General features: G+C 50.8%; 1 protein-coding gene across 2 annotated transcripts in view; it reads left to right on the plus strand.

The window, feature by feature from the left end:
• Nucleotides 1-27,336, plus strand: part of ABCA5 (ATP binding cassette subfamily A member 5) — a 1,464,780-nt gene that overhangs the window by 392,039 nt on the left and 1,045,405 nt on the right. For both annotated transcript variants that reach the window (XM_078654285.1, XM_078654286.1), the window contains exon 12: nucleotides 17,403-17,513. In XM_078654285.1, coding sequence (XP_078510411.1) covers nucleotides 17,403-17,513 — 111 coding nt within the window. The remainder of the gene's footprint in view (nucleotides 1-17,402; nucleotides 17,514-27,336) is intronic.

A 27,336-nucleotide genomic window follows, 5' to 3' on the forward strand; every position in this document is an offset into this window, starting at 1 on the left:
CTATGCACCCGGCTTCCCTGGGTGAGGTAACACGAGTACTCCGGTGCTCCTGTGAGTCTTGACTCTCGAAGTGTCCTAGTCTAAAAGGGTTCCATCATAGTTCACCTAGAAGTGCCCTTAATCTTTTAAAATTGTAACTTGTTCGTTCTCCATGGAAAGTCAATGGTGATCTGCGGCTGTGTTTAGACACTGCACACGTCCCCCGTGGGCCTCCTGCATTCTAACCTTAGGTGGTTATAGGTAGCCCCAGCGGTTCTACAGGCCCTAGGCCTGCTTTCTAACTATCACATGGTTCTTATACCACTATTTTAGTATATGGTTTGTGAAGCCCCTAGGGCATAATGTATACTGTGCAACTTATCGTATGCTAATTAAGTTCCTTGTATTGTACTTTTACCTCTAACCTCATAAAGAGTCCAGAGGGGTTGTGTTTAGAATAAATACATATATAGTTGATATATACCTTGTATGGTGTGCTTTCATTTGATCATTCAAGAGATTATAATTGCTAAAACAACAAGCTTAACTCGCCTCTAAGTCTTAGCCTGAAGGCTGCTATTCACAGCTACCACTAGGATAGCTTTTTATAAGGTTGACTTTAGAACCTACCATCAATAAGGGTCGTTTGGACTGGTGCAATTTGCCCACTAGAATAGTGGACATCATATACCAGGCCAACTTCTCACGTGGCCCATAAAGGCACACTTCGTGGCTGCTTTTTCCCACAGACACAACCTGCCTGTTACCCTGCCGAGTGAATGGCTCCCTTCACGGCCCCAGTCACTGCTCCCTGTTAAAATTCCTTGGCTGCAGGTTGCCTTGGTTATTTTCTTTGGTTAGTGAACAGAGGATCGCACAACCACTCTTTAAACATGCCAGTGCATCGCTTCATTGTTTTCACATCATTTTAATCTGGTGGGTTTGCATGCCTACTGCCCATGCACTGGTTTAGGGAATGCGAGGCTAGAGTTAGAACCAGGTGGCTTTGAACGACGGGCAGGAAGTGTTGGCTGTCTGGTGCCAGTCATTGGCGCCATCATATTGCAGTGCCATGTAAGCTAGTGTGCATGGACAGCATTGGGTTCTTTCCATGGTTAGCGTTACACTGTGCCTTATAGCGCGCCCGTGGTTTAATGCGGACACTGAAAACATCCACCTGCCCTTCTGTGCACCGCCCAAAATGGTGCTTGTAACTGTCATGTCATAATGCAGTGCCTCGGCCATGGGCCTCCAGCGCGTGCCTGTTACTACTCAGTGAACACAAAACAATATGACATAGGATCTGGGCTCCTTACAATCCAGCTCGCCTGCATTCATGATTGTGTAAGAAGTAAAGGGAGATGCCCGTGTTCTCAGTTTTTAAAAGACCTCGTTAGCTCTGCGGGTCGAGCTCCTGCTGCTGAGGCCTTTGTACAACAGCGATTCGCAGGTTTGAATCACTGTGGTCAGTTCATCCTCTAATCCCGGTGAGGTCAGTAAGAGCTGGGGTTGTACACTTGTTGAATGCAGGGATGAAAGCTGGATAACAATAGTGCAGCATCATTGCACCACTCTTTTCTCAGACCCAGATCATGGGCATGCATGGCTAACTAACCATAGTTTGCATGCGATCCCAGGAAAAAAAAATAACCACCACTGGATACACTTGGCAGTGGTTAAAGTATTGGTAAGCGTGGTTAGATTGCCATCGGGGTGTAGTTTCCATTGGTACAGCATGTGCAGTGGCACCCGTTCGCAGAGGGGCCCATGAACCCAGATTATTGCTGTATTTTATAATTAAAGCAGGATTGTGTGTATGGTGGGGGGGGGTTGTTATCCCTTTTCTTGGACAAGGCCCAGGATGGCACTCTGGTTACGCTCTGATAGCTACTATTAACAAGCATTTGCAATGCAATAGGTCTCGCAATTGCGAAATTTTGAGCTATTGGCATTGTAAATGACGTTGTCTTTTATTTCTGTGTTTTGAAGCATTAAATACAGGGCATTGTTATTTACAATACCAATAAGTCAAAGTATCTAAAATGCAAGACCTATTGCAATGCAAATGCTTGCATTATTATAAAGTGCTCTTTTTTTTAAATAATGGGAGATGCACAAAAAACGACGCATAGAATAAACAACCAAAAGAATCAGAGCAATGAAGTGGCAGTGGTGGTCCCACAATTATGGCTTTGATAATAATTTAACTTAGCCATCAATGTCATCTATTTACAAAAAACTAAATACATTGGCTAAGACTAGTTTACGCTACCAACCTTATAGTCGGTACAAATATAAGAAACATTTAGCAATGCAGGCACATGCACAGGCACCTAAACGTGTACCAAGAGTCACTGTGTGTCTTTCTTAAAGCTGATAATTACACAGCCAAACATAAAAATTGGTGACAACAGGGTTATTTAAAATTACCTTTGTTAGCAACAACTAGTGCAATCAGTACAAGCACAGGTAATGAGCACACAAGCTAGGGTCCAATCCTTGAGCTATCTCAGCAGAGAATGGATAGAAAGGTGTTTACAACCAGTTGCATGTTTATGCTTGTTGTGTGGGTAGCTGCGGGTGCTTTGTGTCGGTGTATTTTATCTTCAGCACTTTCACCTATTAAAAATAGAAGCGGGGGCAGGGTGGGGGGTGTCAGTTCACCAGTCTCTGAGAAGAAGTTCGATGCTCGGAGTCAGACGGTGACAGAAATACTATTTTAATTTCATTAATATCTTGTCTGGTTTTGTGTTTAAATACATGTTATCGCCATTTCAGACAGGAGTAGACACAAGGCCCCCACTAACTACATCAGGCCCTACCCCTGGCTCCTGACTCCATCCAAATCCTGTTCTCCAAACCCCAGGCAGGCCCCGTCGGGCAGCAGCCCCATGGCCGTCCCCTCGCCAGTCGGCGGGGAGGCCTCAGTTAACACAATAAAACGTTTGTGATCTGCTCGGGAGGAGAACTAAAAGGAGGCATCCATCTCCCCCATTCTCCACATCTGTAATAAAAGCACATTTAGAGTCAGCGCCAAGGCAACAATGATATTGCGAGCGCAGTGGCGGATTGCGGTGCGCTCCTTTCTGCACAGCTCAAGTTATTACCGTAACTCCGCAGAATTTGTAGTGTTTAGAAGATAAGTTGTAACAACCCATTGGGGGTGTCATCAATCACCCTTACAAGTTCAAGTTAAAACACAGTATTTATACAATTTGGTACAGTAAGACAAGGACTAAAACCCCTTTGTCATTGTTACATAATGCTTACACACCCCCGTATACAACCCCTTTGTATAACGCTTACATGCTGAACTGTTGAATCGTGATAAACCCCTACCCACGTCATCTTTGTAAACAGGCAAGGGAGATTACAGGCGTTGGTGGACTTATAGATAAAACATCTGTGTGCTGGGGCCTTTCGGCAGGGCAGGGCCACTACTCTGTTACGCAAGTATTATCAGCACAACCAGCTTTTCAGTGAACACGTAACTCCTAACTTTGCAAAAGTCCTCGCAGAAACACAAAATGGGAGCTGGTAGACAAAATGGAAGAGGAGTAGAGGCTAACTTAATAGAATACATTTTTTACAATTCAACAGTCCCTCCTTTATCTCTACTAAACACATTTTGTCTAATTGAATAATAAAAATATATATATTCCAGATACATAAAACTTCATGAGTACAGAAAGCATAAAAGAGAAAAAATAACATACTTAGTGATATAATCACCATGACCACCATATTCCTCCGCTTCTAAATCTGATCCTTTTGCCTGTGGGTTACCATCATCATCTGGTTAACATGCTATATTTAGCTCTTTATTAAGACCTCCTATATCAAATCAAAAAATCGTATTAGCAGGTGCATGTTTAGGGAGAAAACTGTGTATCTGTCACGGGGCAGGCCCAAGAAATGGAGTAGAATTTGGTCACAATAGAACTCATATCGTAGAAATATATGCACCCCCCCCCACATGATTTGCTTCCCGATGTTACCCTGTCCCCCTAATTGACATTCCAAGTATTTTACTTTTACTGTATTGTTGATGGTTTCCTCGCTACCCCCCCCCACTACGGATATCGAATGTATTATATATGTTGCAGCGCTGGAGCGCCGACTGCATGGACCCATGACCGTGTATTTACCGTATTTATGCCTTGTGTAGTTTGTTATTTTTTCTGTTTAATATTTCAATAAAAAAAATCAACAAAAAAAAATACTATTAGCATGTGCTGCCCACAAGACTCCAATCCAAGCCGTGCAACAGCCATTATGGGAGAATATGAGTGGTATGAGAGGCGTTCCCCTTTTTCCTGATGTGCAGGCAACAATTCAGAAACCCAACAATTAGAAATATTAGTAATACTATGTGTATAATGCAACATTTTAATAATTGAATTGTTCTGGTAAGAAAACCTATGTTTCTCATCTAGCAGTGAAAGAGTAAAATAATAATGTTTAGGTGCAGGTTTTGGGCATACAGGTGTATTCATAGGACATTTCACATGTAGGAACCATGGTATTGCACAAGTACTCATAACACTAGATGAACTTGCTGCCAAACAAATTAATGTCCATTTATGTAGAAAATAGGTGTGGGGCACACTGCTACACCTCCCAGCAGAGTCGCCCCTAAGCATCATGGTTGATGCAGTCCGACAAGCGAGTACACTTGCAAAGTCTTTAGAGTGTTTCACCAGGTGGGTGCAGATTAGTGCTGGCCATCTCTGGACACGTGTTTCTAGATTATTATCTGTCATCAGCAGAGATTAGGCATTATTTGGGGTTGCTGAGCAGGCTGCCGTATCCTTGGAACGTAGTATCTTACCAGGCGCGCAGGTGCCTCTCCACAAGCTTGTCAGCCCACAGCGGCTCAAGGAAGCCTTTAAGTAGAAAATAGGTGTGGGAGCACACTGCTACACCTCCCAACAGAGTCGCCCCTAAGCATCATGGTTAATGCAGTCCGACAAGCGAGTACACAATGTCCATTTATGTTTGGTCTCTCTTGACGTAGGGTGTTGAATATACGGGTGTTCTTCCTCCATGATTGGCATCCAAAAATCAACAACGTCTTTAACTATATTGTCTCTAAAAAATGCTGCACAAAAATGTTCTTTTTCAAAAATGTCTATAGTTTATGTCCAATGCATATATCAGTCATGGGGAATTTCAGAAAGAAAGCAAACATTCAAAACAATCAAACAGCATTATCACCTCGATCAACGTCCAAGCAAAAAAAAAAAGGAAATCGTAGAAGACTTGCAGTTCAATAAAACCATAGTAATGAAAAAGAAAGTCCATATAGCAAGTATTCAAGAAAGATCGTCCACAAGTTCATCCCCTACAGCCTGAAGGATCGTCAAATAGATTGCTTTTTTTTCAAGAAATATTTCTGGGCCAACTGGTGGAAAGTTCAGATTCTATTTCCAACCCTGGGCAGAACAAAGTAATGTACACACGGATTGTTAGAAAGGCGACCCCGGGGGAGGCAGAAGATGTCTGACTGACCACCCCTAGGTCCACCTCTCCGTCAAGAAGTAGCCGAGCGTTACTGAGAGGCCTCCTGGGTGAGGGCCCTCTCCTAGGATCGCACAGCAGAGTAACCACACACTACAAATGGACACCACACCAGAGGTCGAGTTCGTAAGCTTTATCAGGAAATAAAGGTTGCTGGTTCTCAGCGATATGTACAAGCAGACCGAGGGGTCTGTAAAGTCTCGCAAGAGGGGATCAGGGTAGCGGGACAGTCTTGGTTGGGGTGTAGGAAGGGATACCTTGCGCACAGCTCTCAATCCTCGAGCCGGGGGTTCCGAGAGGTTGAGCTGCGGCAGCGCCAGCAGGCTCTCACGATGGTTCGGCAAAGGTGGGCCGCGGCAGCGCCAGCAGGCTCTCAAGATGGTTCGGCAAAGGTGGGCCGCGGCAGCGCCAGCAGGCTCTCAAGATGGTTCGGCAAAGGTGGGCCGCGGCAGCGCCAGCAGGCTCTCAAGATGGTTCGGCAAAGGTGGGCCGCGGCAGCGCCAGCAGGCCCTCAAGTTCTCGTGAGGTTCCAGGAAAAATGAGTTCTTCTGGGGTCGGCCGTGACAGCGTCAGCAGGGCTCTCCAGTCCAGGATACAACTGCCGTCCTACTCCGGGGCTGGCCCAGATATAGGACTGGAGTCCTTTGATGTCCGGACACTCGCGCCTGGGGGTCAGAGGGGCCGGGATGATGGTGTCCAGACACCCAGCAGGTGGGTGGAGCCAGCGCCCAGGGAGGCCAGAGGGCGATCGAAACCAGGCGTCCGGGGACGGCTGGAGGGCCATCGAAACACCCTTCTCTCTGGGATCTGTCGAGTGGCCACTCGACCACCTGGGTGGATCTTGGTGCCTTGATGTCTGGGCTGTGCTGAGGCCGGGGACGAGGCCACGTGGTCGTGACGTGGTGGGCCCCGCATCTGCATCAACCACCGCAGGGGCCGGTGGTCGGTCTGGACCCGGAAGTGGGTGCCGAAGAGGTAGGGCCGGAGCTTCTTTAGGGCCCACACGACGGCGAAGGCTTCCCTCTCGATGGTGCTCCAGCGCTGTTCTCTGGCTAGCAGCCGCCGGCTGATGAAGGCCACGGGAAGGTCGATTCCCTCAGAGTTCACTTGTGAGAGGACCGTCCCAATGCCGTGCTCCGAGGCGTCGGTTTGGACCACAAACTCTCGGCTGTAGTCGGGGGCCTGGAGCACAGGGGCGGTGCACATGGCAGTCTTGAGAGTCTCGAAGGCTGCTTGGCACTCTGGGGTCCAGCACACCTTCTGGGGTAGCTTCTTGGAGGTCAGTTCTGTGAGGGGCCCACAATGCTTCCATAGTCTTTGGTGAAGCGCCGATAGTATCCTGTGAGCCCCAGGAAGGCTCGGACGGCGGTCTGGGTGATTGGGGGCTCCCAGGCCCGGATGGCGTCAATCTTTGGCTGGAGGGGAGCCACCCGGCCGCTTCCCACCTGGTGTCCCAGATACGTCACGGACCCTTGGCCGATCTGGCACTTGCTGGCCTTTATTGTTAGTCCGGCCCGTCGGAGGGCCGTCAGGACCTCCCGGAGGTGGGTCAGGTGTGCATCCCAGCGGAGGCTGTACACTGCAATGTCGTCTAGGTAGGCGGCGCTGAACTCTTCTAGCCCGGCCAGCACTCTATTCACGAGTCTCTGGAAGGTGGCCGGGGCGTTTTTCATGCCGAAGGGCATCACCTTGAAATGGTAGTGGCCATCCGGGGTCGAGAAGGCTGATCGCTCTTGCGCTCCAGGGGTGAGGCTGATCTGCCAATACCCGGCCGTGAGATCGAAGGTGCTGAGATACTTCGCAGCCCCCAGGCGATCGATCAGTTCATCCGCCCGGGGGATGGGATGGGCGTCGGTCCTGGTGACGGCATTCAGGCCCCGGTAGTCAACACAGAACCGGAGCTCCGGGGGCGTGCCGGGGGCGGCGGCTTTAGGGACCAGGACAACTGGGCTGGCCCACGGACTGTCGGAGGGTTCTACTACCCCCAGCTCTAGCATCTTGGCCACCTCGGACTGGATGCAGGTCCGAACTCGATCGGGCACTCGGAAAGCTCGGTGTCTTACAGGCGGGCTGTCTCCGGTGTCTACATCGTGGACACACCACCGGGTGACTCCAGGGGTGAGGGAAAACAGATCTGCAAACTGCCCCAGCAGTTGCCGGCAGTCATGGTGCTGCTCCGGGGTCAGGGTTGAGGAGAGCATGACCCCTTCGATGGAGCCGTCCTTCTCAGTGGTGCTCATGAGATCCGGCAGTGGTTCGGAGTCGTCTTCAGCTCCTTCATCGGTCGCTAACAGCAGGCTTAGTTCAGTGCGGGCGAAGTGCGGCTTGAGCCGGTTAGCGTGTAGGACCCGGAGGGGGTTCCTGGGGGACACCATGTCCACCAAGTAAGTGACGGGGCTCTTGCGCTCCACCACTTTGAAGGGCCCCGTCCACTTGTCCTGGAGGGCACAAGGTTCTACCGGGGACATGACCCAGACCTGCTGGCCCGGCTCGAATTCGATGGACGAGGCGTTCTGGTCATACCAGCGTTTCATCTCCTCCTGACTGGCTTCAAGGTTGGCTTCGGCAAGTTCCCGGAACTTCCGAGTCTGGTTGCGGAGGGTCAGGAGGTACTGGTAGACATCTGGTGGCGCACCTCGGACAGCCGTCTCCCAGCCTTCTTTGACCAGGCTGAGGGGGCCCCGGACCGGGTGCCCATACAATAGTTCGAAGGGGCTGAACCCCAGGGACTTCTGGGGTACTTCGCGGTACGCAAACAGGAGGCAAGGCAGCAGAACGTCCCATTTGCGTCGCAGTGGCTCCTCGAGGCCCTTGATCATCCCCTTCAGCGTTCGGTTAAACCGCTCCACAAGTCCATTTCCTTGAGGGTGATACTGGGTGGTGAACTTATATGTGACCCCGCACTGTTGCCACAGGGACCGCATATACTTGGAAATAAAGTTTGTGCCCCGATCACTCACGACTTCTCGGGGGAAGCCGACTCTGGAGAAGATTCCCATTAGGGCTCGGCCTACTACTGGGGCCGTGATGGTTCGGAGGGGGATGGCTTCCGGATATCGGGTGGCATGATCCACCAGCACGAGGATGAAGCGGTGCCCTTGAGGGGTGCGGGGGTCCAGGGGCCCCACGATGTCTATCCCCACTCGCTCGAAGGGGGTGGTGACCACGGGAAACGGCTGGAGCGGGGCTTTGACTTTCCCCCCGCTCTTCCCGCTGGCTTGACAGGTCGGGCAGGATCTGCAGTGATTGTGCACATCGTTGCGCATTTTCGGCCAGTAGAAATGAGTCACCAGGCGGCTGTAAGTTTTGTCCTGCCCCAGGTGCCCGGCGAGGGGCACATCGTGTGCTAAGTTCAAGAGGAAGTCTCGAAATCGGAGGGGAACGACCAGCACCCGGCTGGCCCCTAGTTCGGCAATCTTCTGCTCACTGTAGAGAAGGTCGTTGTCCCAATAGACCCAGTGGGACCCCGCAGGGTCTCCAGCGGTTTGAGCGGCGGCTTGTCGTCGAATTCCCTCGAGGAAAGAACAGGTGCTCTGTTCTTGTCGGAATTGTTTGCGGGTGGGGCCACCTTCTTGGCGCCACTGAGCTAGTTCTGGAAGGTGGCTGAGCTCGGTGATTTCCTCATGGCTGGGCCCCTGGGGGCCGGGTTCAGGGTCGGTGTCCTCGGGGACGGCGGGCGGTGGAGGTGCGGGCCACTCCGGCTCCTCGATCGGGGCTTCCTCCGTTGGGGGGGAGGCCCGGGCGGACATGAAGCGGGTGGTCGCACAAACCCACTCGGGAAGGCCTAGCATCCCCAGATGCTCTCTCCGCTCTACGCCGGCCCAGAGGGAACTTTCCATGCCGTTCCCGAGGAGGCAGTTCACGGGGGCATCGTCTCGGACAGTCACTTTCAGCATGCCCGACACCCCTCCCCACTCGAAGGGGATGCGGGCCATCTGGCACAAACTTTCAGAGTTGTCAGCTGACTGTACTGGGCACAAGACGTTGGGGAGAATTTGTTCTGGGGTCACCAAGTGGCAGCGGACCGCCGTCACGCTGGCTCCAGTATCCCGGAGGGCTTCGGCCCGGCGTCCATTGATGGTGACCCATTGGCGGTATTTCTGGGTGTTACCTGGGATCGGGTCTCGGGGGATCATGTCTCGATCACCCAGGCATGCTAAGATCATGGCTGCGGGCTCCCACTCGGCCTGCTCGGTGTCGTCGCCCTCTTCTTCGCCTCCCTCGGCACTCAGGGCGGCGGCCGCGATCTGGCGGCTCGGGGGACCGTTGGTGCTGGGTCGCTGGTTCATCGGGCAGAGAGGGTCGTTCGCATAATGGCCCTGTCGCTGGCATCTGTGGCCCGTAACATTTGGGCGGGGCCCGGGTCTTGCTGGGGGGCCTCCCCTCCAACCCAGGGATGGCGACGGGGAGGTAGGGGATGACCCCGCGGGGGTGTCTCGGCCCCTGCTCTGGCCTCCTCCGCCGCCTCGGGGTCGGTGGTTCCCCGGGGATCCCCGGCCGTAGTCTCCCATCGGACTCCGGGGAACTCGGTTGCTCACCCATCTATCCGCCTCGACCGCGAGTTTTCGTGGCTCTGTCAATTTGCTGTCGAGGAGGTGCTGCCGGAGTTCGACGAAGCAATTATTGGAAAGATGCTCCCATAGGATGAGGTCGACCAACTGCTGGTAGGTGGTGACCTGGCAGCCTCTGATCCACCCTTCGAAGGCTCTGCTGTAAAAGTTCACGTACTCCACCCAAGTGGTACCGGGGATTTTCTTACAGTCTCGAAATCGCTGCCGGTACATTTCAGGGGTGAGTCCGTAGCGAGTGAGGAGGGCGGTCTTCATGTGTTCGTACGAGGTCATCTCGTCGTCGGGGAGCTCTAGCAGGGCGTCTCTCCCCTCGTTGATGAACTTTCCCCATAAGCCGGCGCCCCAGTCTTTGAGGGGTACTCGATGGGCGGTCATGGCGACCTCGTAGGCTTTGAACCACTGTTGGATGTCGTCGTTCTTATAGTATTCTTTGACGACCTCCTTGGGTATGTGCACCTTCGTGTCCACCGGTGGGGGTGAGGTCTTACCCCCGGCGGTGCCGGTTTCTGTTGTCTTGGCCTTGATTTCCAGTTCTTTGAGGCCGCGCTCATGCTCGAGCACGAGTTTCTTTTCTTCGAGGTCTCGTTGTCTTCTCCTTTCCTCTAGGTCTCCTTCTAGCCGCAGTTGCTCGAGGGCTAATTTCCTTTCTGCCAGCTGTATCTCTCCTTCTTGGAGTCGGGCGAGCTCCAACTCGTGGAGCCGGTTCCTCTCTCGTTCTTGGGCGTCTCCGTGGGGGAGGCCCGTGTCCAGGTCTGTGGTTCTTTCCCTCGCTGGGTTCGCGTCGGTCTCCGGGCGTCCATTCGGGCCCGGGTTCTCTTCATTCTGGGGCAGCGCGTTATCGGCGTCCGCCCAGGCTTGCAGGGCTGATTTAAAATCCTCTTTGGTGTTGAGGCCCGTGGTAGCGATGCCTCGGTCCTTGCAAAACTGTTTTAATTCCTTGTGGCTGTAATCTTCCATCTTTTCCTTCTGGAATTCCGCTGTCGGTCTGGTTTCCTGAGTAGTCATGGTCGCGGTGTGTTTTTCTCGGTAGGGAGTGAATTCCTCTCCTGTACGATCTGCGTCGGCTCGGATCCCGTCGCCTGCCACCAATGTTAGAAAGGCGACCCCGGGGGAGGCAGAAGATGTCTGACTGACCACCCCTAGGTCCATCTCTCCGTCAAGAAGTAGCCGAGCGTTACTGAGAGGCCTCCTGGGTGAGGGCCCTCTCCTAGGATCGCACAGCAGAGTAACCACACACTACAAATGGACACCACACCAGAGGTCGAGTTCGTAAGCTTTATCAGGAAATAAAGGTTGCTGGTTCTCAGCGATATGTACAAGCAGACTGAGGGGTCTGTAAAGTCTCGCAAGAGGGGATCAGGGTAGCGGGACAGTCTCGGTTGGGGTGTAGGAAGGGATACCTTGCGCACAGCTCTCAATCCTCAAGCCGGGGGTTCCGAGAGGTTGAGCCGCGGCAGCGCCAGCAGGCTCTCACGATGGTTCGGCAAAGGTGGGCCGCGGCAGTGCCAGCAGGCTCTCAAGATGGTTCGGCAAAGGTGGGCCGCGGCAGCGCCAGCAGGCCCTCAAGTTCTCGTGAGGTTCCAGGAAAAATGAGTTCTTCTGGGGTCGGCCGTGACAGCGTCAGCAGGGCTCTCCAGTCCAGGATACAACTGCCGTACTACTCCGGGGCTGGCCCAGATATAGGACTGGAGTCCTTTGATGTCCGGACCCTCGCGCCTGGGGGTCAGAGGGGCCGGGAGGATGGTGTCCAGACACCCAGCAGGGGGGTGGAGCCAGCGCCCAGGGAGGCCGGAGGGCGATCGAAACCAGGCGTCCGGGGACGGCTGGAGGGCCATCGAAACACCCTTCTCTCCGGGATCTGTCGAGTGGCCACTCGACCACCTGGGTGGATCTTGGTGCCTTGATGTCTGGGCTGTGCTGAGGCCTGGGCCAGGGACGAGGCCACGTGGTCGTGACGTGGTGGGCCCAAGATGGAGTCGGGCCCAACCTCGTGCTTAGGTCGTGAGGGGCCCACGCTGGAGCCAGGTCGGTAGTGGGGGTCCAGGATGGTGGCTGGACCAGCAAGGTTGGGGCGTGCAGTGTCGGGCAAAAGGGCTGCCCGATGCTGGGTGGAGGGCCGATGTCGTCCTCGGCCCGCCATGCGGGAGGGGTAGGGCCACGCCATGAGGCCGGGTCCAACACGGATAGTATCTTCAGTTTTCTGCACCACAAATCTTTCCATTCAAATATTCTTTTCTCTTCAGCTCATGACAGTTCTCAGTTATTTATTTCAGCATTTCTTGACTCTTTGTTATCAGCTTGCCATCGGGGTGGCTCATACAGCTCAAACTTTGCATTACACAGTTCATTCAATGTGGCTGTACTTTTTCCATGCAATTTGACCACTCATGTGCTGAGAAACTCTTACAGAGCGCCATCAATCCTTTGCACGTTTTCAATCCAAGCTTTTCAGTTTTATTTTCACTTTGATCAGTTTCAGACGTTTCAGCTATGGGTGCGAATGATTTTTCAAGGGACCACTGCAGACATTTTGGATACCCTTTCAGCCAGCTTGTTTCTTCCTCCACTCGTAGGCCCGCATCACTAATTTTTCCTTCAGAGACTGCACCTGACTCCTTCACATTTATGACACTGCTTTCATCTGAGTCAGTTTTCACTTTTTGTTTTTCCAGTACAGTTTGCTTTAGTGCTGCTTCAGACTGTGTGTGTTCCCTTACAGCTAGACTGACCCTTTTCTGTTTGGCTTTTGACCACTTCTGGCATCTTTTCTTGAAGAGGAGCTGTTTTATCAGGGGAACACGGGACCATAGTGTGTGAGAGTCATACACCCAATTTGGAAGGCCACCACATTTCACAACAGTCTTTGCCAGGATCAGTTGGAACAGGCCTTTCCATTTCACAGCATCTCTCAGATCAAAGTTTTGACACCAACCATTATGCAGATCGTGTGTAGCCACTGCAATCTGGTAAGAAACTGCACGGTCCACATCAGCCAGACCTTCACAGCAATGGCTAGTCTTTGCATCAATGTTTTTCACAAGTGCATTTGCATGTACATATTCAAGCCACTTCAGTGATGCTCAAACACTGTCTTTTGCAAAGTGTAACTCTGTGCTGTCATTGTGTTGCTTTATTGTGCTTGAAACTTCAGGCAGATGGCTACAATCCAATCTATGTCCAATCTGTGGTCCTGCACACATCAACTTTGAGACCTCATTATGATCTGATTTCAGATAAACTGGCAATCTATACCTGAGCATCAGTTTTTGCAATAACACGTTTGCTGCAATACAGTTGTGATTTTTCTCAGATTCTTTTCTGATACAATCTTGTTCTTCTGCTTACAAAACATTTTTCTGCACTTCTGTTAGTTCTTTACAAGTGTCAGCATTAAATAAACAGTATCCTTTTCAGATTCATCTGTGAAAATTCTAACAGGACACAATATTGTACAACTGAATTTGCATTTGTCTCTCCCATGACAGTAATGACTCCGTTTTGAGCAGTTGTACTGCATGTTATGGGAAGGGCAATCCATTTTGAATTTTAGCTGATGCAACTACTGAAAGCCATGAAGCTTTGACAACATAATATATAGGGAGCACAGCTTGTGCTGCTCCTAATCTCTCATGGTTACCTTTTAAACCTGGGCAATCTACAATGGACATTATTGGGCTCAATCAGACGTTCATCCTTAAAGTCTAATCTTGGCTTTACGAATAGATTCATGAGACATTAAGATTCAATTTCATCATAAACAATTATATTTGGTGGCTGTAAGCTCAATACATTTGAATTCAGACATTTATTGGTCACAGTGTTATCCCAAGACAACTTTACAAAGGAAGGCATTATTTTCTCACTCTTTTTGTGACTGACGTTTACCATAGCTACTAAATTAAGGCAGCTGGGTATTTCTGTGACGTTTGGATCAAAGGTTCATTTGGAAATACGTCACAGACCTTTGAAAGATTCATGTTTCTGAACACACACTATGAGAGCGCAGCTCTCCCTCTCACTGCAAATTGGTGTATTTTCTTTTACATAAACTTGCACTCCTAATGTCAGGCGCAACACTATTTCTCTTTCAACTCTAGGAATGCTTTTGTGCAATTGTTGTCCAATGGAAGCTGATCAGACACATCCTTGTGTGTCAGCCTCAATAAAGGCTTAGCCACTAGGGAAAGGTTTGGTAACCACTCACTACAGCAGCCAGCCATTTCCCAAAAACATCCTGAGGTGGATTCATCTGGTGAATTATTTCCGCTCTCTCTGGTGACACCTTTCTAGCTCCTTTTCTAATTATGTGTCCCAGACATTCGTCTTCTTTTTGACAGTATTCCTGACTATTCACATGCACTAGCACTGTGACATAAACTTAACAAAAATCAATAACAGTAAGACATTCTTCAGCACATGCAATGTGAAAAAATATATTGGCTGGATTTGATACCATAGGACAACCTAGAAAAGTTACACTGCTACTCTCCTGTTCTTTTCATTTAGTTTCTGTGAACCTGTGATCAGAAAGTTACATCATCTTCCAACCAAGTCCATCAAAAATCCTTTACTGAGAATTATTAGTAAAATGTCTGCAACTGATGGTGTTCTTGAACACGTCATCTGGTTCTGATTTGAATAAGACATGTTCTGCATCTTTCTCTGTGAACTCCCTTACTTCTGTGTTTAATATTTCTTTCAAATCAGAAGGTCATTTTTCAACTGTCATTTCTTCTATAGCTGTCTCTTGTTGGGCCATTTTAAAATGTACATCATTCTCAGGATCTGATAATTAACATCATCTATTACTTTTCTGGTGCGCACTACACTTGACAATAGCCACTTGCTTTGGTAGTGTTAATGGAGTCAGCAAATTTTGAACTAACTCTCCATGCTGTCTCCACAATTGTTTGCAGTGTGGTAATAGCATAAGCTGCAGTCGTGGTGCCATCGGGTAGCTTAAAACATGATCCATCTACATACAATTCACCCTGAGCATCCGACAGGGGCATGTCAGTCAGGTCCGCTCGACCCTTTGTTCTTCAGTGGTAAAAATATAGTCATGTATATCACTGGACTGCTCAGAGGGCAATAGCAACAAAGTAGCTGGATTCAAGGTCAGGCAGCGTTTAAGTGTAATGTGTGGTGCTAACAAAGTGAGTTTGTACCCAGTAAGACGAGCACTCATCAAATGTTGTGTCTTTGTTTGATTCAATAATACATCAACTAAATGGGAAAAAAATACGTCAATTTATGATCCAGTACAAGTCCTGCTGATTGTCTAATTGAAATGGTAGTTGCTGCCACGACCTTCAGGCAACCAGGGATTGCCCTGGTCACATATATACTTTTTTGCATTTAAAGTTTAACCCTTCACTCATCACTTTCTACACTCTTCTTGTGCTTTTAATTGTAATTCTTTAATTTTCTGTACAATAATCTGTTCTTAAAATTTCTTCCTATCCTTTTCTTCTTTCATCTGTTTCTGTTTAATTTGTTTTCTCCATAATCCTCATTTTTAAAAATGTTTTTTTTGATTGTTCTTGCAAGAGAGAGTTTGAGCACCAACATTACAGATGTATAACGTAAATGACTATAAATCGTTGCGCCATAACAATAACAGAGGAAAGCAATACATACTTAAAGAATAGAAGAAAGACAAAGCATTTAAAAAGAGAAAAAACAAATTAATATTGAGCTGGTCTCGTAAATTCAGTAAACCAGGTCAAATAAACGTTCCCCATATCTTTTCCCTTCTTATCAATGACCTACGTCCTCTTAAACAAGCTAATGCAATTTCCATAGTGTGGATTTCCTTGACCAGTGCCCACCATTCCATAACGTGTGGAGGCTGGGTAGAAATAGTTTTCTCAATAATCCTACGGCATCTAACATACTCTGCCTACTTTTCTCGTAAAGAGCTGCTTTTCTACATATTGCAGTTTATTTAAATCTTAGGCACCATTTAAATGTCCACTGTAAACTGGCATCTGCCTTCATATATTTGTTCCACATTGTGCTAAACAGTATGAAAGAAATACCGTATTTAATGTACATTTCACAATTCAGAGTGCCTTCTAGAGGAGCTGGCTGCCTTTCTTCCAAAACTCTATTCTTGTTGCAACAACAACATAATGCACGAAAGGTGCTCATAACAGGCATGTTTAATAAATATTTCTTACCAATAACGTTAAGAGACTCATACCAAAATCAAAAGAAGAGAAAAAATGCTCACATTACCCGTCAAAGACATTTGAAAATGGCCTTTTTACTAACACAAAACCCAAAAACAACATCCAATAAGATCCTACCTGATCGCAGTGCTACAACTTCCACCTGCCGATCGTCTGATCAATAGATGACCTAAAAAATGGCAACTGAAAAGCCCCAATTGAGACACACAGTCGCCACAAAGGTCAGGTCGATCAGCTGAAAATCACCTTGGCCGCGAGAGTCAGTCTCAGTCTGTTTGGCCTCCCTTGGTGTTTCTGTCTCGTCGAAGGGACCTCCTTCTGGTCCAGCTGTGTCCCTCAGTGGGGCCCCACATTGCCAGCGTCAGTTGTAGAAGTGAGATATCTTATCTTTCTCACTGGTGCTGGGCCACACTTTGTCTACAGGTTGACAAAATGAGGATGGACCCTGGAGTGGAACAGAACACAAGCTTATTACATCTCATGAGAGGAGTCCCATCTTTCAGACACTGCAAGTGCCCAAGGGAGGGAGCTAACAAGTTCAGGTTAAAACACAGTATTTATATGTTTTATTACAGTAAGACCAGCACTAAAACCCCATTGTAATTCTTACATAATGCTTACACAACCCATTATACAACCCCTTTGTATATTGCTTACATGCTGAACTGTTGACTACTGATAAACGCCTACCCACATCATCTTTGTAAATAGGTAAGGGAAGTTACACGCGTTGGTGGGCTTATAGATAAAACATCTGTGTGCTGGGGCCTTTTGGCAGGGCAGGGCCGGGCCACTACTCTGGCACACAAGCATTATAAGCACAACCAGCTTTTCAGTGATCACGTAACTCCTAACTTTGCAAAAGTCCTCGCAGAAACACATAATGGTGGATAAAATGGAAGAGGAGTAGAGGCTAACTTAACAGAATAAATTTTTTACCGTTCACCATGTTGCTCACATCTGTCTACTTCTCTATTATTCAATATTGTTTGACATCATGGGGCTTGAATTAGCAGAAAATAGGTAGTAAAATACAAAGTTGTTCGGTACGGGGGACCCCAAAGTATTTATTGTTCAGGCCCCACAGTATTCTTAAAATTACACTGCCGGCTTATCTATGTTTTAATTTCTTTTTTAGGGTTGTCTTTTGACATATACGAGGGGCAGATTACAGCTCTACTGGGTCACAGCGGCACAGGCAAAACCACGCTAATGAACATCCTCTGCGGTCTGTGCCCGGCCTCCGATGGTAAGATGTGCACACTGCCACTTTATGATTTCCAATATAGTGTCCTTGAAGAAGTATTTTAAATCTGCCCTTCCCATTCCAGATATTCATTCCCTTTTTTTTTTTTCACAACTGTGTTTATTAGAAGTTTAAGCAGATCATATGTACAGTTCTCCAGAATCAGGAGGACACTGTCAGTGGTCAACATACAACAGAATGCATGAATAGCCTAAACTTTCAACTTGCCCCCCTCCCGCACCCCTACCCCGGCCCAACAACCCCAAAATCCCCCACTACCCACCCCTTATCCCACCCTAGCCCGGTGCACGTGATCACTATCAGCTGCAGTATACAGATTAGAGCAAAACAGGCATCCTGGAGCCACCTAGGCCCCGAGATCTCTACCGGTAGGCAGTCCATCATCCATGTTAACGGGAGGCTCCAAGGTCAGTTCCCTGTAGTCTGCCCACCGCTTCCAGATCTTATAATGTTTTCGGGGGCAGCCCCTGGCCTCAAACACTGGCAATTCCAACCCCATGAGGAAATCCAAGCCCGCCCTCCAGGCGCCAAGCGGGGGGGCACGGTCACTCTTCCACGCCCTTGCCAAATCCCGCTTGGCCACAACGAGGCCCAGCAGAAGGAGATGACGCTTATAGATGTTACCACCTACTTGATCCAGGATATGTAGAAGACCCAGTCTGGGCGTACGAGGAAGATCCCACCCCAGCACTTCCGACAAGCAGTTCCACACTCCATCCCAGAACCGGGTCAAGCCCACACACGACCACACAGTATGCATCAGCGTGCCTCTCTCAGTCCCGCAGCGCAGGCATTCTGGGGTAGCAATAAGGCCAGCCTTCCACAGTCTCTCTCTGGTGTAATAGGCCCTATGCAGGTACTTGTACTGTATAAACCGAAGTCTCACAGCTATTGCCGCTCCACGGGGGGACTCCAGCGCCTCCCTCCAGTCATCCTCATCCAAAGGACCAACATCTATCTCCCAGGAGGCCTTCAACGACAGAAGGGAAGAGGAGCAATGAGTGACTAGCGTTTGGTAAATTTTGGAGACTTTTTTTATCTCCCAGGTCTCCCATGAAAAGCTTAGCTTCCACAGGGCTAAATTCAGGAAGTCGGTCCAGCCCCACCAGACTCGGTGCAAGAGCATGACGAAGCTGTAGGTATTTAAAAAATTGGGTCTTGGGCATGTCAAATTCGGCGCTAAGAGCTTGAAAGGATTTGAGGGTAGTCCCGGTAAGAACATGGCCAAGTGACGAGATCCCTATGGAGTCCCAGCCACCAAACCCCCGCAACGAGGCCAGCGCAGGGAGCTGTCCGTTGTTCCAAAGTGGAGTTTCGGCCGTCAGCCGACCCCACCAGCCCATGCGGCGCAGCGCCTGTCTCCAAATCAGGAAAACTACCTGAGTAGCCTGCGGCAGTTTTTTCCGCTGCCCGGCCGAATACAATAGTGTATGGAGCGTGGCGTCCCCCATCAGAAGATGTTCTAGGGCGTATGCCGGATCACCATGTCCACCGTACCACCACTCGTTTAGAACCAACAAGTGGGAGGCTTGGTAGTAGGATAGAATGTCCGACGTTGCGAGACCTCCACAGTATGTGGACAAGAAACACGTCCGCAGCGCCACTCTGGAAGCACCCCTAGCCCATAAAAACCGACCCAGCAGTGAATTCACACGACGGAACCCCTGCGGGTCGACTCTGTGTGGATGGTTTTGCAGTTGGTACAAGAGTCTAGGAAGTGCGACCATCTTGAAAATTGCAGACCTGCCATAAATATTAAGAGGCATGCGCGACCAAGTTTTGATGTCTGATTGAACCCTGTCCCATACCGGCTGTATGTTACGCTCCCATGCAATTGCAGCAGACTCCGACAGGAAAACTCCCAGATATTTTAGTCCGCCGATCGCCTCTTGTAGAGCCGAGGCCCAAGGGAATGCCTCGGACTTTCCCCCCAGTACCCAAAGGGTCGATTTGCGCGGGTTGAGGAAGAGTCCCGACATGTCTCCAAAAATGCGCATCATTTCCAAGATTCGAGGGCCCGAGCGATTAAGATCGGTCAAAAAGAACAGGACATCATCCGCGTACAGCGCGATCCTGTCCGAAAGTCCCGCTCCCCACACAAAGCCACGAAGCTGCGCATCAATGCGCACCCACGCAGCCAGTGGTTCCATGACCAACGCAAAGAGGTAAGGGGACAGGGGGCACCCCTGTCGGGTCCCCCTAGCAACCGGAAATCTCTCCGATACGGCTCCTGAAATACGCACCGAGGCGGTGATGTCCGTGTATAACAGCCTGACGTACGAGACAAAAACCGGACCCAGATTGAGGCGCGGCAAAAGAGCGAAGAGGTAAGTCCAGCTGACAGAGTCGAATGCCCTGTCAATGTCCGCTAGCAGGAGCGCCGCCTGTTCCCCAGTCGCCCCCATCGCGTCCACCGCCACCTGCGCACGTCTGATATTGTGTCTTGTCGCTCTACCCGGCATAAAGCCCGCTTGATCCGGGTGGACCAAGTCCACTATATACGGGAGGAGACGATTCGCCAACGCTTTGGCCAACAATTTGGCTTCAAAGTTGATTAGGGATATTGGGCGATACGACTCGTGTCTGTCGGGAGGCCTGCCCGGTTTCTGGAAGACTACGATTTCAGCCTGTCGCCAGTCCGCCGGTAAGCTACCACATTCCCGCGCTGCTTCTAAAGCCCGCCGATAGTGCGGTCCCAGCTGCAAGTGGAATTTCTTGTAGAATTCGCTGGGAAATCCGCTCGGTCCGGGCGCCTTTCCAGTGTTGAGTTGTCCCAGTGCGTCACCCAGTTCCTCCGCCGTCAAGGGAAGGTCTAGGGCCGTTCTGGCTTCATCCGATATCGCACGGGGGGAAGGTCAGCTATGAACTTGTCAAACGCCTCCGGTGGGAGACTGTCTGTCACGGGGTCCAATCCTGCCCCGTAACGGACTCTCCTTCTCGCTTGCAGGAGGGGCGCGGGCCCTTTAACTACTGGTAGTCCTGCTAGGAGGAATTCCCTCCTCCTATGACGTGGACGCCGTCACGCCAATCAGAGAGCGGATCAGGGCAAGAAAAGGAAGAGCCGGAAGACGCCGAGGTGTGGATGGTGCGGAGCTCTTTGGCACCGAAGCCCCGTAGAGAAATCACCCACCGAGAGACACGGACGGCGGAAGCAGGTCGAGACCGAGGAGCGTCGAAGGAGGAAGACGGCGCAGGCACCAGCAATTGGCTTCCTGACCAAGGGGACGAAGACGACGCGAGGACGCCGGAGAAGCCAGGAGGCCACCGTTCCCACGCACCGCCCAGCCACGCGCAGGAAGACGCGTGGCTACCCCAGGTACGTGAGCGTTTGCGTACCCTGTTTCCTTTTAAGCGAGTCGGGAAGGGGCAGCAGCGGGAGGAGGGAGGTCGGAAGGGGCACGGAGACCCCTGAGCACTCACGTTCACTCTTTGGTTGGTCTGCTTCCCTGGTGACGGTAGTCTGTTCTCTCCTCACGCGTGTTGCCCTCACTCCCCTCCCTGAAGGTCCTTTTAGCGTTTAAGCTGTGAACTAACAGCCACCTGTTTTTCCTTTGTTTTGGGCTGGTGAGCGAGAGAAGGAAGAAGACGAAGGCGCCGCGCTGGGAAGACGTTTCACCCGTTCTACAGACATCCCGCCAAGCTACTACTGTTGAACTGTGCCTTGTGATAGTCGCAGACTTTGTTTCAGTAATAAAAAGCCATAGACCCTCCCTTCAGTTTGGGCTCAGTTTCTTCTTGTACACCCCTAAGGTGACAAGTGGCGAGCCAGATAGGAGTATGCTTCTGTTAAGATGGAGGCCTTAATAACCCAGATGAGCGAAGGGCAGTCCAAACTGGAGTGGGCTATTGGACAATCTACTGAGCAGGCAGAAAGCGACCGTGCCACGTTTACAGCCGCTATTCAGCAACAGGCAGAACAGATAACAAAACTAGCGGAGGGTCAGACACAACTCCTGGCCACGTTGGGCCAACACCGAGCTGCCGCACCCCCCGGAGCTGTTGTTCCCCTGCAGAAATATGTGGCAGGTGACGACCCTATCTCATTTTTTTTGAACTTTGAACGAGCTGCCCGAGCTAGCGCATGGCCCGGGGAAAGATGGCCTTTCTATTTGGCCCCCCTGTTAACAGGGGAAGCGCAGGCTGCGTACCAACTCGCCAACAAAGACGGGACAGCTGCATATGGACATGTCAAACAGATCGTCCTGGAAAGGCTAGGGGTCGATGACGAGAGCCATAGGATACGGTTCCGCCAAGAAAGGGGGCAGCCTACTGATGTGCCAAAAACCCTCTTTTACAAGCTAAAGGATGCAGCCGATCGTTGGCTGAAACCTCAAGAAGGAAATTTAGCTGAGGTGATGAACAAGATCTATTTGGAACAATTTATAGAAGCCCTGCCCTTTGGGACTCAAAGGTGGCTTAGGCAGCATGCCGGACTCACGTTGGAACATGCTGTTGAAATGGCCAATTCCTATGCACGTGCTCAAAGCCGTCCTGTTGTACGAGAACCAGAAAAACTCAACAGCATCAAACTTCCCGGAAAAACAGACAGAAAACCAAGTAAGAACCCGACAGAGCCCTTCATCAAAGCCCGGCCAGTAAGAATAGAAACTCCTCTTCCAACTACTCCGCAGTGCTACGAATGCGGAGAGTGGGGGCATATCTCCCGGTACTGTCGCAAAAAGAAGGAAAAGGACGAAGAACCCATGGAGGTTGGATACATGCCGCGTGCCATCATGTATGCACAGGAAACCGGCCCAGCCTTCTACGTAAGTGTTCAACTTGATCACAAGAAAATTAGAGCTTTATTGGACTCAGGGTGTCGTCATTCAGTGGTTAGAGCCGACTCCCTTTCTGACTCATCCACGATGTTAAAACGCTCAGTTAGGATCAAGTGTGTGCACGGGGACATACGGACGTATCCTTTAGCTAGCGTGACCATCGTCACTGAAAAGGGCACTCAAGTACGGTGTGAAGTAGGAGTGCTCCTGAAATTACCTGAAGCCCTCATTATAGGTATGGATAACAAATGGTTCACCACCCTTATGTCTGAAGTCCTAAGTAAGAGTACGACAGATCCAGAGAGCAAAAGCGGTCTCTTAGTAGAAGAACCCTGGGCCACAGATACGAACTTCCGTGCGGCCCAACTAAACGATGCCTCCTTGGCCTCAGCATGGAAAAACGCACAGGACAATCAGGGACGAGACCCGCTCCCATATCCCTGTTTCATAGAAAAGGAGGGACTCTTGTACCGAAAGGCAGACGCACAGGCTACTCCCCAGTTGATAGTGCCCACTTCATTTCGCGACCAAGTCATGTTTTTTGCCCATGCACACCTCCTTGCTGGTCACTCTGGGGCGGCGAAAACCACCCAATCCATTACCCAACATTTCTATTGGCCAGGGATTTACGCCCAAGTGAAGAAATACTGCCAGGAATGCAATATTTGCCAAAAGCGTAATCCTTATGTACCACCAAGGGTTCCTCTTGTCCCTCTTCCCATCATAGGAAGACCTTTTGAGCGAATAGGGGTAGATATCATCGGCCCTCTTCCTAAGTCTCATCGGGGATACCAGTATGTCCTGGTTATTGTAGACTACGCCACCCGGTATCCCGAGGCCTTCCCTTTGCGGGCAGCTACGACGAATGCCATCTCCCAGAAACTTATCGAATTGTTTTCCCGAATGGGGTTCCCCAAAGATATCATAACTGATCAGGGGACCCCTTTTGTCTCTCGCCTAATGAAACAGGTCTGTTCTTTGTTACACCTGAAACATCTTCATACCTCAGTTTATCATCCCCAAACTGATGGGTTGGTCGAACGATATAATGGCCTGATCAAGACGACCCTAAGAAAGTTGTTAACAGGAGACGGGAAGCAATGGGACCAGTTACTGCCCTTGGTCTTGTTCGTCCTACGGAGCCAGCATCAAAGTAGCATGGGGGCTTCACCCTTTGAACTCCTTTTCGGACGTAAACCACGCACTCTTTTAGAGATAACGAAAGAGAACTGGGAAAAGGATGGTGCCCAGGATGCCCAAGATCTGTTGGATTATGCCCAACAATTACGGACTAGGTTACACAAACTACGTACCCTGTCCTATGACACTCTGGAGAAAGCCCAAACCAAACAAAAGACCTTTTATGACAGGGGAAAGAAGTGGAGAGAATTGTCTGTTGGAGATTGGGCTCTTGTTCTCCTCCCTACCTCTACCCACAAACTCCGGAAAGAATGGCAAGGACCCTTTCTTGTCACCCGGAAGATAGGGAGAACCACATATGCCCTGAAGTTGTCCCCTAATCGAACCCAGATTTACCACATCAATATACTTAAGAAGTGGTTGGGGCCTCCCCCTCGGACACCCCCCTCTGTGTCCCTAGTCAGGACGGCCCCGAATACCTTAGATCAGATTGTGGTAAACCCTGAACTCACCGAGACACAGAGAAAGGAATTGACGGACGTCCTCTTTGGACACCAGACGATATTCTCTGACCAACCAGGGAGAACGACGTTAGCTACACACCACATACCCACTCCAGAGGGAGTGGTAGTAAAACAAAAGCCATATAGAGTGCCAGAGGCCCGACGGTTGCTCCTCAAGACCGAGGTAGAGAAAATGCTGGAAGCTGGTATTATAGTTCCTTCCAACAGCAACTGGTCTTCCCCGGTGGTATTAGTCCCTAAACCCGACGGCTGTACCCGTTTTTGCATTGACTTTCGGGCCGTCAATAAAGTGTCCAAACAAGACGGGTACCCCCTGCCTAGGGTTGACGAGTTGATTGAACGCCTTGGTGAGGCTCAATTCATAACAACGATCGACCTCACCAAGGGCTATTGGCAGGTCCCTCTCTCTCCACAAGATCGAGAAAAGACGGCATTCACCACACCAGACGGGTTATTCCATTTCACGGTGTTGCCGTTTGGTTTACACGGCACCCCCGCGACGTTTCAACGTCTCATGGACACCGTCCTTGCCCCCTATACCAAATTTGCGGCTGCTTATTTGGATGATATAGTGGTACATAGCCCTGATTGGGAGACACATCTGAAACACCTAGACCACGTGCTGTCGGCCCTCGAGAAATCGGGCCTACACGTAAATGCAAAGAAATCCCGCATAGCCTTTACTAGGGTCAAGTATCTTGGTTATGTCTTGGGTGACGGGCAGTTGTACCCACAGGAGGAGAGGTAAAGGCCATCCAAGCACAACCATTTCCTACTTCCCGAAGAAATCTCCGTGCTTTTCTAGGCCTTGTCGGTTACTACCGACGTTTCATTCCTCACTTTGCCTCTATGTCAGCTCCTCTAACGGATTTACTGAAGAAAACAGCTAGTTCGGTGCAGTTTAGGAGCCCTTCTCCCCAGGTTGCTACGGCCTTCCAAGACCTGAAGAATGTCCTATCATCAGCCCCTGTCCTGACCACCCCAGATTTTGACAAACCCTTCCTTTTACAAACTGATGCATCTGGAGTTGGTATCGGGGCTGTCTTGTCACAGTTGGATAAGGAAGGTCGGGAGAAACCCATCTTGTACCTAAGCAGGAAACTCTTCCCTCGTGAGTTAGCATACCCCACAATAGAGAAAGAGTGCCTTGCTGTTAAGTGGAGCATAGAGAAGCTGAGGTACTACCTTGAGGGCCGTAGATTCACACTGGTCACTGACCACGCCCCTTTGACATGGCTCCACCAGAATAAAGGCCGGAATGACCGCATTCTACGATGGTTCCTTTCTCTCCAACCCTTTGATTTCGAGGTTCTGCATAGGAAGGGTTCCGAGCACACAAATGCGGACTTCCTCTCCCGCTATCCACTTTCCCCCGAACGGGAAAAGTCTAGGGGGAGGATGTGTCACGGGGTCCAATCCTGCCCCGTAACGGACTCTACGTCTCGCTTGCAGGAGGGGCGCGGGCCCTTTAACGACTGGGAGTCCTGCGAGGAGGAATTCCCTCCTCCTATGACGTGGACGCCGTCACGCCAATCAGAGAGCGGATCAGGGCAAGAAAAGGAAGAGCCGGAAGACGCCGAGGTGTGGATGGTGCGGAGCTCTTTGGCACCGAAGCCCCCTAGAGAAATCACCCACCGAGAGACACGGACGGCGGAAGCAGGTCGAGACCGAGGAGCGTCGAAGGAGGAAGACGGCGCAGACACCAGCAATTGGCTTCCTGACCAAGGGGACGAAGACGACGCGAGGACGCCGGAGAAGCCAGGAGGCCACCGTTCCCACGCACCGCCCAGCCACGCGCAGGAAGACGCGTGGCTACCCCAGGTACGTGAGCGTTTGCGTACCCTGTTTCCTTTTAAGCGAGTCGGGAAGGGGCAGCAGCGGGAGGAGGGAGGTCAGAAGGGGCACGGAGACCCCTGAGCACTCACGTTCACTCTTTGGTTGGTCTGCTTCCCTGGTGACGGTAGTCTGTTCTCTCCTCACGCGTGTTGCCCTCGCTCCCCTCCCTGAAGGTCCTTTTAGCGTTTAAGCTGTGAACTAACAGCCACCTGTTTTTCCTTTGTTTTGGGCTGGTGAGCGAGAGAAGGAAGAAGACGAAGGCGCCGCGCTGGGAAGACGTTTCACCCGTTCTACAGACATCTCGCCAAGCTACTACTGTTGAACTGTGCCTTGTGATAGTCGCAGACTTTGTTTCAGTAATAAAAAGCCATAGACCCTCCCTTCAGTTTGGGCTCAGTTTCTTCTTGTACACCCCTAAGGTGACACTGTCCCTAGGGGCGTATTGTACCGCATAGTAGCCCGCAAAGCTCGCCGCAAGGGCAGCCGGATCCGTCATGGCAATCCCATCTCCGTCCGTGAGGCCCGGTAGAGTAAGCGGCTGTAGAGTTTGTTGACACAGCCGATGGAGCATGGTGCAGGACTTGTCGCCCCATTGGTAAACCCTGCTCCGTGTGGCCAGCCAGGCTTGTCGAACCTCGTCTAGTAGGACCGAGGCGTAGGATTGCTGCGCCTGCAGGAGCAGTCTTAGCGCTACATCGCCACCATCTTCCCGACACCGATTCTCCAAAACTCCCACCTTAGCCGCAGCTGCCACTGTGGCCTCCTGGCGACTTCGACGGGCAGCAGCACACCAGGCTATATCCACGCCCCTCAATGTGGGCTTCATGGCCTCCCAGACCGTCATACCATCCACTCCCTCTGTCAGGTTCTCCTGCCAGTATTGGGCAATCGCTCCGCGCATGTGCGTCGTATAATCTGCCTGCTGAAGATGCCACGAGGACATCCGCCACCGGAACAGCTGGTGCGACTTGCGCAGTCCGATCCGTACTACGACCGGGGAGTGGTCAGACAGCCCCCGAGGCTGAATCTCGGCCTGCTTCACTCTGTCGAGAAAGGCCCCTGGTACAAACACACAGTCCAGCCGGGAGAAGGAGCCATGCACAGCAGAAACATACGTGTACTCACGCGTTCTGACATGCAAATGTCTCCAGGCGTCCACCCAGCCCAACCCATCAATCATTGCCTTCAGACGTGTAGGGGAGGTTGTCACCGCGGCCCCTTGCAGCCTCTGTCTGTCCAGGCACACATCCACCACATCGTTCCAGTCGCCACCTATCACAGCCAAGGAATCTGGGATCTCGGCCCACAATTCAAATAGGCGCTCTGCCAGGGACCACTGCAGAGGAGGGGGAGCATACACACTGCCAAACACCACGGGCTCCGCACCAATCATGCCCTTAACAAACACATATCGACCTTGGGGATCGAGCCAATGACGCTCGTGGGTATAGGACAGTCGTCGATGAATGAGGATGGCCACCCCCCTCGAGCCCCTGGAAAAACCTGCATGAAACACCTGGGTATATC

Source organism: Lissotriton helveticus, chromosome 7 (genome assembly GCF_964261635.1).
Source record: "Lissotriton helveticus chromosome 7, aLisHel1.1, whole genome shotgun sequence".
NCBI lineage: Eukaryota > Metazoa > Chordata > Amphibia > Caudata > Salamandridae > Lissotriton > Lissotriton helveticus.